Source organism: Helicoverpa armigera, chromosome 16, assembly GCF_030705265.1.
Source record: "Helicoverpa armigera isolate CAAS_96S chromosome 16, ASM3070526v1, whole genome shotgun sequence".
NCBI lineage: Eukaryota > Metazoa > Arthropoda > Insecta > Lepidoptera > Noctuidae > Helicoverpa > Helicoverpa armigera.
Genome location: NC_087135.1, coordinates 2,685,325 through 2,696,829, shown reverse-complemented (window position 1 = coordinate 2,696,829; position 11,505 = coordinate 2,685,325). Strand labels below are relative to the sequence as shown.

General features: G+C 36.1%; 1 protein-coding gene and 1 long non-coding RNA gene across 2 annotated transcripts; both read right to left on the bottom strand.

Moving 5' to 3' along the window:
- Window positions 1-6,608: 6,608 nt before the first annotated feature.
- On the bottom strand, window positions 6,609-7,382 carry LOC110369834 (plexin A3). Its single transcript, XM_021325401.3, has one exon. The coding sequence runs from the start codon at window positions 7,380-7,382 to the stop codon at window positions 6,609-6,611; it is 774 nt and encodes a 257-aa protein (XP_021181076.3).
- Window positions 7,383-8,166: 784 nt separating this feature from the next.
- On the bottom strand, window positions 8,167-9,116 carry LOC110369854 (uncharacterized). Its single transcript, XR_010277248.1, has 2 exons — window positions 8,913-9,116; window positions 8,167-8,560 (listed from the first exon to the last, which is right to left on the bottom strand). It is a non-coding gene; the product is annotated as an uncharacterized LOC110369854 (long non-coding RNA).
- Between the last annotated feature and the right edge of the window lie 2,389 nt (window positions 9,117-11,505).

The following is an 11,505-nucleotide window of genomic DNA, read 5'->3' as shown; positions in this document are numbered from 1 at the left end:
AGCATACACAGAATGAAACAGTATCGTTACTGAAAAGAATTCGTTCGAAAACTAAATCCTGCTCGATAAAAGATTCGATTAAATCCTCCTCGATAAAAAAAGTCACTCGATGATCGAAAAAAAAAATCCTTTACATTTGGGATTCGATCAAAATGTCATGCGTTAGAGTGAAGTTTCGATGCACTGGTTTTGATCCAGCCCGATCGGCAGCGTACCAATTAAAAAGTTTTTCGTTACAACAGTTTTCGAAAGCTACGTCATTCTAGTCTACATACTAGACCCGAAAATATCAAAATGTTCACATTCACTTGATTAATGTTACATAGTTTGACAGCTGGTTAGCAACCTCATGAATGAATACAACTGTTTTAAATATGGAAGAGTAGCGAAGAGGTTTGATATCTGTGATAATTAGCAAAATATAATTATTTAAGCTATTTCACTCTCCATACTAGCAGTAAGCGCTAAGAATATTTGTTAATAAATTGGCAATTAGCTATTGTCTTCTGGCCTATATAGTCGTAATAGTCGTGGTGGCTTAGTGGGCAAAGAACCAACCTCTCGAGTATGAGGGTGCGGGTTCGATTCCAGGTCAGGCAAGTACCAATGCAACTTTTCTAAGTTTGTATGTACTTTCTAAGTATATCTTAGACACCAATGACTGTGTTTCGGATGGCACGTTAAACGGTAGTCAGAAGCCAGTAAGTCGGACACCAGTCTAACCAAGGGGTACCGGGTTGCCCGGGTAACTGGGTTGAGGAGGTCAGATAGGCAGTCGCTTCTTGTAAAGCACTGGTACTCAGCTGAATCCGGTTAGACTGGAAGCCGACCCCAACATAGTTGGGAAAAAGGCTCGGAGGATGATGAGCTATTGTCTTCTGTCATTTTGGTAGTCTTTATTACATAGCATAAATAAATATGTCGGATCGCCGTGTACTCAAGTTTAAATTAACGCCATCTATTTTTTTTTTGTAAACTAATTTGTAGTTTGTAGCGGAGGAAATTAAGAATCATCATAATTGTTTAATTCTTTTAATAAAAAAACCTTAATAAAACAATAAAGTTATGAACATTTTTAACTTTCGAATGAGTTAATTAATGACCAATCAGAGCCGAGGATTTGCCTCCTAATAATTGAAATAAGTGGGTGTACTCCAAGTTATCTCCTCCGTAAACTTACAGCTAATAAAGGCGTAGGTAATTTCATTTCATTTCTTTTTGGTACTAAACCTTCATTTGCAACAAAAATCCTCATCAACGTCCGACACTTACAATATACAGACGAATCTTAGGAAAAATTCTTCAATGTCTGTTCGAACTAAAATTGAATTGAAAAAGTTAATGTAACGTTCAGTCTAGGTACTGTAATAAACCTGAGTAGATTTCCTCGAGAAATTAGAAAACAGACCTGTAAGGAATTGTGCACACTTATTATTGAAATAGAATTAATTAGATTATTCTAAAACATCTTTTGCTTTCGATTAAGTGTCACATTCAATGTCTCCAAATAAACGTAGAGTGAGTTTTCGAAATGATGTTTTTCGTAGTGTTTTCCCAATGTCTTTCGACTCATTATAGACAAATATTTTTGCTTTTCAAAACCAGAACTACTTCATTCGTTTTTAGCCGAATTTGAAGAGAAGCGGATCCAAGTAAACTATATCCTTATATTCCATGTATAATAAGTAAAAACTACTAACACTTCTCTACTTTCATTTCATAAAATAGATCCCATAAAAACATGTGACGATCTGACGTATATTGTAGCTAGAGCTTAATTCGGCGGGCAAGCGAGATAGGAACATGAGTGACAGGTGCAGCGAAGTACCTAAAACGGGGGTATAACAAAAATTTTATTGGCCGACAGATTTACGGGCTATTTGCCAGGGATCAGTCGCCCTCGAAAAGTATTATAGATTATCTACGAAAAAGAATTACGATTGGAGTATAAAATTTTGTAGGATTTATGAAACGGCAATGAATGAAATTCGTGTCTGAATCGTAAAAAATATTCGTAATTTTATGTCCTTTTCTCTCTGTCTTTCAATTCACCTTGTAGGTACCTACAAACATATACAATTTTGTAACTTATGTATTTATGACATTGTAACATGTTCTGCTCAAATGTGTGTCGTAGAAATACCGTTACTTTTCATTTATTCATGAGCTATGGTTTTCCAAAACTGCACCTCTCAAAAGGCCATCAAACAAAACCATTCGAAATTCGTATAAAAATTATAATCTCAAAAGCACGAAGTAAGCGTAAGAGAATAATAGCAAGACTGTCAGTGTAATCCTATGTGATCCACTTTTCTCGTTACATACCAGTCGCCGTGCAAACGCACGGAAACACGGGTAAGCCTCTTACGTAAAAGTACAGCTTGCTTAAAAATATCATGTGTACCGAAAATATCTTGCCAAGATACAAGCTTTGAAGGAAGAATTATGACGTAGGGTTGTCACGTAATTTCGTGTCCTAAAATAGGTCCCTATACTTCGCGATTACGTACTGATTTATGGCGGCCAATATAGGTCTTGATTTTAACTGGATTATTCCAATTTTAATCTTATGAACAATGTAATACAATTTCGGTGTTATAATTTCGAGGTTGGAGTTCAGATTCATACACATTACAGATGAAACGAAAAAAGACAATTTCCAATCCATCTGGCGTTTCATCCGATCCCTCATAAAAAAATAGTATTTTTAATGTAGGTAGGGTAAGAAGAACCTTTATTAAAATCCATATTGCAGTTAGATCTTTGTTGAGAGGTTTACTTAAACTTTTACAAAGTTACTAGCACTAGATCGCAGTTAAAAATAACACAGTGACGGCAAAAATTCATGTCTCAAGGCATAAGTTTCTCAGTTACGAAGATGGACGCTCTATTCTTGCAATATGCAGTAAAGTTTCGTAAAATATGGCTAAGACACGCCAACCGAGGAAAGATACTAGAAATCATTTGAATACTTTGGCTAAAGCTTAGTTTTTTGGTACATTGTGCGAGTGTCTAAGGTTTTTTGTTTGCATGTTTACCTACTTTTAAGTATTTGGCTTCTTTACAAGGGATATTGAAAAAACTGTAACATGCACTTAATAAAAAAGAATGGTCAGTATAGAAATTGAAAAAGGATTTTATTGTGTTTCTGGTGCTTTATTTTGACACCATAAATAAATTCAGCTTTCCTCGGTATACGAGCAAAAAAATATTTTCACACACATTAGCAGTAATTCCTGAGTTATGTTCAACTTAGCAAATAAACTCTTCAGTTTATAAGCAAAACAGATGGAATTCTAAAAAAAATAAAGCACATGAGGTTCGATACAATTTCAACAAACGTTCAAAAATTTTATAAAATTGTTGAACAACTAAAAATCTCGTTCTACTCATCCACTTAGCGCAAAGGATTTTTATGATGCAATACACTTACGGAACCAATTTGTAGAAATCAATGTCCAGACGCTTATGCCGTGTAACTTGATTCCAGAATATTGGAGGAGGCACCCGATTGTATATAGGTATTATTGACTTTTAGGGTCGATACATCATCATCAGCCTATCGCAGTCCACTGCTGGACATAGGCCTCTCCAAGTGCACGCCACTGAGATCGATTTTCGGCTGCTCGCATCCAGCTCCTGCCAGCCGTATTGCGCAAGTCGATACATATCTGATGGAAAATGCGTCGCGTTTAACGGTCGCGATACAAATATAATTCAACAAATCAACATGTTTAATTACCCCCTTTTATTATTTTAACGTATAGGCCTTTTACCTCTCATGTTGGGGTCGGCTTCCAGTCTAACCTTATATTTTCTACTGCAACATAACTAACACTGAAATAATAAAAAATACCGTATCAATAGTTTCTTAGCGGCATCAACTCCTTTCTTTTCCCAATAGTAATGTAACCTGGAGGCGCCCGTTTCAGTAGCATCTGTTCAATTTTCCCGCTTTACTAGATCTTGTTTCGGCACAGATAGAAAACTGTTCGCTGTTCAGCCTACGGATATTGGTGCTACTCTCATTATGCTAAAAGCTTTAATACCAACCTTTGTAGTGTGTTCACGTACAGCGCCATTTATGATCTCACTCACCTTTAATTTCAGTACCAGAAATAAATTGTCTTGTATAACAATTCATTGATCGCATAACTGTTTTAAAAGATTAAGACTTTTTGCAGTAATAAGGTAAAACCCCTAATTGTTAAAAGATTTAACTGTCTCGTGAAAATGACGGGGATTCAAGAGCAATAACTCGAAAAACCAATTTGATATTCATCCGGGACTGTCTTAAAAAGTTAAACAAAAAAGTTTGTGAGGTACCCCCAATCTTATTTAGGCAATTCCTTAAGACTTTTGTTCGAAATAAATCATTCAACCCTTAAGTATAAAGCACGTTTGGACCGATACTTCAAGCGGCTGACTGGTGAGGGTAACATTTAAAAATTCGACACAATACTTTTTTGAGGATTTACGGTAGGTTTGTGCAAATTACAAAGTTTCAGAAGACACATTGCATCGACCGTAGAATTAATGCTACCGTATCGGTGTTCTATGTAAAAAGTTAATCTTTGAACGAAAGTTTTAAGGGAAACATCTCATGTTTTTCAGGCTATCAAGAGAAAGTTTTGAGTGGATTTTAATTTTTTATTGCACGTAATTACTCTCGAAAATATTAATCAAAGATTAATCAGCAACATGCTTGTCAAGCATTTACCATCTTCTACGATATTCTACAATATTGGAATCAGTCGCCGATAGATATATACAACGATAGATACAATAGTTCAAAAACAACAAATTCTTTGCATTTGCACAAATTGCCTTGACCATGATTTTACCAATATTCAAATGATAGTTCTTTTGCCTAGAAGGAATTTTTATTGGGTGTAAATCACAAAAACAATAATAAAACATCGTTTAATAACAAAGTAACAAATTGACTTAGCCCTGAAAGAAATAAAAAAAACTCAAATCAATAAGCATTAAGTAAATAACAATAACCATATTTAACTGAATCAATGTTTTTGATGGACGCGATATGTGGCAGTTTTTTTTAAGTAATGTACGTGCTTTAAATCTTACAAACCACATCGAAAACTAAATGAGATACTTTACGAATCACTATGTTATAAGTACATTGTCAGCCCTCTTGTGTGGACACGACATAGGAGTATATCTACCACACAAACTTTTTCTGTCTATCCACGGTCCAGAGTGCCTAGGACATTCTTCCAGCAAAATACACTTTGAAGTTTCTTCACACCACCCACAGCTGAATCTCTTATCCAAGGATTGACATTCCTCACAACTATTGGCCATATACTCGCACTTGTACACTATCATCAATACCATATTGGAATATGGTTCTGCACCACCCCACAGAAGTCTCACGTAACCCAAAGCAACACTTCGACTAATTCTCAAAGTCGTGACGTCACAGTACAGTGTATTCTGAGTTAGTGAAGCTTTCACTTTGACTATCATCTCTTCTACATGTATTTCACACCAAATATTACGTTTGTATATTGTTAAATCGTCTATTTTTAAAGTTAGTTTGATGAACCTCCTGATATTTGCGGGCACAAATATAGGATCACTAGACAAAACTTCGGTACAGAATCTTTCTAAAGAATTCTTGTGCCACGCATTATCGAGGTAGACTTTTTGAGGGCAGTGGAGACTTGGGTAATGAGTGCATCCAATTTCATGACACCAGTCGCATTGGGAGCCAGCCTTCTTGCATTCCCAACAGGTACTGAACGAAGTGCAGTAAGCCTGAATCGAGTCTATGTGGGACAACTGTGTGTCAAACTGTTCACTTAGTTCAATGCAAGTCATCATTATCCAGACTATTTTGCGTAAGCGCCACATCGTCTTGTTGTCGAATTTATGATATGCTTGAATCATTTGGCCTTCCTGAAATACCAATATTTCTTTCCGTTATTTGCGCACCTGTATATCCAAATTCTATGCTAAGGTCGAATGTAGACTTCCATGAAAGAGAACTTCCACGAAAAAACTACGATGTTCTTTATTAATAACAACACTTAACGCCTTAGTTTTACTAATAATAACAATTAACACTAGCGCACTAAACGCCCACGAATAATTTTAAGAGTTGGAATTATTACTCAAGCACGCACCTTCTCTAGAGAACTGGAACGGAACAAAATCGGTTTCATAGTTTCTTCTCTATTTATAACTTCAATGACCATCATATTTACAAACAAGGCTATTGAGATACGCCAATACTACGTTCATTATGAAATCACTGAGGACGGCACAATGATTGTGATTATTGTATTGTTTGGTACAGGTCTGGGAGCCAGGTGGCTCTCCCAAGCCGACGAAAAATTGCCACTATCTTACTTACGATTTATTGACTGATTCGTTTTGTTTTCTTGTAGTTTTCAGTTGATTTTATGACGATACAAACATATCTTAGAACTGAGCCGTAAAATTAAACAAATCTGTAGTGAAGTTTTATTTTAACGGAGACCTAAACTATATATTTTTTCAATATGCTCAGACAAGTTCTGAAACTGAATTGTAAGTATATTTTTCCATATGTAACCTTTTCGAATTGATAGTATCGCTTAAATTTAAACGTACAATAATGTCTTACCATAATTTTCACAAGTCAATCTATTTAATGTCCATTGCATCATGTCGTTGGAGCACTTGGCCCCCATCACACATTTAGCTGTCTGGTCACACCACCCGCACCCGTACACGGACGGGATTATCCTACAAGATTCACAATCCGTCGCCAACGTTTCACAATTGTACACAATCAAAGGAACCTTGTTTGAATAAGGTTGAGCACCACCCCAAATAAGCATTAAAGTTCCTCTATCATTGTCGTCGAATTCATTGGAACGCGACTTCAAAACAGCAGGGTAACAGTATACAACATCTTTGAGTATCAACCCTTTCAGATGGTTCAGTTCAGTTCCAATTTTCACCTGGCAAATAATGTCTTTTTCATATAACGCTGGATCAGGGATATATACTTTGACTTTTATATTTACTCGAACACCGCCTGGAACTAATACTGGACCTTCACTTTCAATGTGTGGACAAGCTCGAATTTGTCCACTTATATTAGATTTGTCTGCTTTAGTTTCCGCCAAGGGACACAGTGCTCCAGGATTTTCAGTGCATCCGTAGTTATGACACCAACCACATGGAAACCACATACTTTTCACACATTCGTAGCAATTATTGAAAGAACGACAGTAACCGCTTGGATCCCTTATTGGAGGTTGAGGTTCATCGTCGTGCATATGGCTCATTGACAACAAATAACTCTTGATTTTGGACAATTCGTCGGGTTTCAAAACGTCGTCATCTGCTAATGGTTCAGCACGCTGCATCTTTCTTGACGTCGATGCGAAGCTGTCAATTGTTTTCATTTGCAAGACAATAAGTAGGAAAGGCAAACTGCTAACGAACATTATGACTGGTCCAATGAAGGATGTTACATCAAATAAACGATCATCGAAGACATTTTGGCTTTATATAACGCTTGCTGTTCGCTTGTTTATATTCAATTAATAGTCAGATTGTTTATATGGCCTTGGTTCAATAGGTCGTGTGAATATTTAGTCATAATAATTATGTTACAATGGTCGTACATTTTCTATAGATCGTAATAACTCAATGGGAAAATATTAGTGAGGGTTTATATCCTTATAATAAGGGTTTTTTTTATTATTTATTTTAAGTGGTAAGCCGTAGTATTGATACTTTATTTTCTAAATAATTAATAGAACAAGCAAGCTTTTCGAAGAACTGATAAGAAATGCCCAAGAAGCAAGTCCTGTTTTATTTCATTTGAAACAGGACACTGGTTGAGAGAAAGTTATAGTTGACTCGAACAAACTTGTAAATACAGAAGTGAATTTGGCGCTATGTTGCAGGGAGTTGTAATGAAAAAGTTGCCAGCTTGTCTCGGGAACTCGAGGGCTGTTAATCTGTTACATCCACGTTTCCTTCACAGTTCGAGTTTGACCCTATACGTGTATTGGCATTTATAAACCAGTCCTGTTTCACCTTCAGATTATCTGACATGCGACTGTGACTACACTTACTAAGATTTTTGTTTAAGATATGGTATTAATGACCATGGCATTTTTTTTTCAGAAATAAAAGAGATCATAATTCTGTATTCAATGGTATTGGTTAATTAAGAAGCTTCTGGTACTGGTGTTGTTGCAGGTAGTATTGTTGCGGTGTCATCTGCAGCTGTACCATTTCCTGACTCTGCTCCTCCGCCACCTCCTTCTTCAGTTTTATTTCCACCAGTAGCATCACTACCTCCTTGAGAATCGTTTTTAGCCGCAACAGTAGTTTGTACAGTTGTAACCCGTATCCTTCTGGTGGTCTTAGGGAGATCGTTAGCACAACCTACGTATATGTTAACCGATATAGGAAGGTTGTACGTTGATTTGATCCGAACAGTTATGAACTTCTTACGGAGGCCACCACGAGTAACTGTTGTAAATGGTCCTCGGCCCATGCCTAGACGGTCTACTACCCTGAAGTATGTTATCTGCGAAAAGAGTTTTTTCATTAATGCCTAGAAGTATTTTTAATATACTAATGGCTGACATTGGGACAGCAGCCAGTGCAGTGGGACAGCACAGGCTAATAAAAAAAATTAAAAAAAATGGCTGACATAAAGCTAAGTTATATCTACTGGTTTTACATTATTATCTTTCAGTGTATTAATACCTGGAGTTAGTTATGTTAAGACAAATAGCTGCAAAATCAGGATATAAATCTTTACCCTGATTAACCATGTTCTCTGCAAAAGAGCTGTTCGAAAAATACACTCTTACCCCAAAATCACGAGGGTAGTATTGTACCTACACATATTGCTGATTAAATGATGGCAAACTTACAGGACATTTGAATAATCTCCCATATGACGCAGTTGTAGCACCAAAGTGTGAGGCTGGTTTATAAATTACATCCTGGGCAACCAGAAAATCATTTTTCTTGAACATGCCAAGGTAAAAGTCCCTGCATATTACAAAATGTGAATAGAACAAGACAGTTAATAGCAAGAAACATGCTTTCATGTTTAATTTAGAAAGAGATTTATTATGAATGTGGATAATCAGTTTAGGTAATAAATTGAGCCCATTTATTACCCGTTAATTTTATAGTGTAGTTTATAAGGATTGTTAATTAATTTCGAATTATTAATTCCTATTTTCTTTATCACTTACGTCATGTAGTACTTAAATTTTTAATTCATATTGTGTTAAATTCGCAGCGTAATTATTACAGGTATGTCATTTTATCGCAACAACGTGTAATTTTAAATTGTAATTATACAGGTACGTTTTGAATTCTTCCTGCTGACCGCTCATGCCTTGTCAAAGACGTAGTTTTTCGGTCAAACTCGTTGTCGTAGTACATAAGAACATGATTGATTGAACTATTACAGGACTGATGTAATCAATCAATGGAGTTGACCAAAGTGATTGAAGACAAGGTACAGAAATCAAAATTTAGTGGGCACGTAGCTCATGGGTTTATGATAGAACTTAAACTTTCACAATGGAGGATTTTTTTCTTAGTACGCTTACGCGTAAGCTAACAATTTACATAAGAAAGCAGTATTTTCGGTAAAACCGAGCGGAAAATCTGCCAGTCTGAAAACGCTGTAAATTACATGCTTTTTCGTCTAGCGTAAAATATGAGGAATATTCGCGTGATATCATTTAATTATTTTATGTTGAATTTTTGTTACCTCTATTGTAACAAACTTCTCACAGTTTATTCGCATTTGGGATAAAATCTAAGTACCCTGTAACCGGCTCTCGAGTACCACCTATCTCAATATAAAAAGTTCATCTCATTCAATATGAGATGTAAGGGGGCAAATCAACTGCCAACTAAAGTGTCCGTGTGAGGTTGCCTTTAAAAATTACTTGATAAATAATAATAAATACTTTAAACATACAATACAGAACATACACAACATACAGAACATTTGCGTAGGCCAGAAGTCACTAGTAGCCAACTTCGGACAAGCAAAATTCTTAAGATCTGTACGAATAGATCTCAAAGTGGTTCATATGTTAACATCAGAAACGCAAAGCTACTTAGAAAGAGCTTATTTTTAAAAATTGATGACAGGTAGATACTATTTGCCTGCCTTGCCTATGGTGTAAAAACCCCTAATCCCTCGTTTATTATACAAGTGCATATGAAAATGCACCCTCACGCAACATTAGCTGTTTCCCATTACGGTATTATCATCCCTACACATCCCCTATACGCTATTACATGGAAAGATAGAAAATACACGGTCAAATAATTTACGCGGTAAAGTTGCGTAAATGTCGACAAACGAATTGGCTAGGTATTAAAAAACCCCCGACCCAAAAAAAGCACGCAATTATTATGACAAAAGGTTAAAAACGCTAAACCCTATAAAAAGCAAGAAATAACTTTAACACTACGTAAGTACCAACTAAAGCATGTCAGACTAAACTAAATTTTGTCGTGTCGGGGGACCGCTCTAATTTATTAGCCTAACATTAGAAGTAATTATATACTACTACATTACATATACTTGTTATAACTTTTTATATAATTTTGTTTAGATACGTGTTTTTTTTTATACGAATGTTGTAATTAGGTAGGTATCATTTGATTTATGTAAGTATTTTTAAAGGTAAAAAGCGGTCCCCCGACTCGTCAAAATTTAGTTTAGTCTGACATGCTTTAGTTGGTACTTACGTAGTGTTAAAGTTATTTCTTGCTTTTTATAGGGTTTAGCGTTTTTAACCTTTTGTCATAATAATTGCGTGCTTTTTTTGGGTCGGGGGTTTTTTAAATTTATAATTTAATTTTATTTCATGCTTTTTGAAGGATTTCCTTAATTTTTCCTTCTTTCATTTAATTTCTTTTATTTTAAGATGGAGTCGCTATATGCGATCTCGGCCAAAGAAGCTGTTTAACAATCCTCATGACAAACTGGCTCTGGGAGAATTGCACAGATTGAGAAACAACAAAGATTAACCTTTGGTCATTCTAGATTTTCAGCAAAAATATAAATCGGTTTATCCGTTTCATTCCGGCATTCCGGGGTTTCATCCGCCACATCCCATTTCCAGCATCAGGTTCTCGTCAATCAGAAACATGAAGAGAACTCGTCAAGACAAATTCAACGAGCCCAAACTCGATGGGTTTACTAAGAGGCAGTTCAGGGTTACGTCTCCTATCTTCGTGTCCTAACAGCAGACCAGCTCAGTGGTTCCAGAAGACATTAGTATTTCATATTTCAGATCCCACATATGCTTGCAAGTAAACTGAGCGTGTAACATTCCTATCACACCTAACAAACGAGCTGATGACCCTGAAGACCTGAACCGATTTCCACCAAACATAGCTAAGAACACTCCCGAATGACATGCCTTTCTAACAAAAAAAACCGCATTACAATCGGATCATCCGTTTGGGAGCTACGATGCCACATAC

Bases quoted from the DNA above. Each gene is read 5' to 3' on its own strand.
- LOC110369834 (XM_021325401.3), bottom strand. From the start codon at position 7,382: ATGCAGCGTGCTGAACCATTAGCAGATGACGACGTTTTGAAACCCGAC.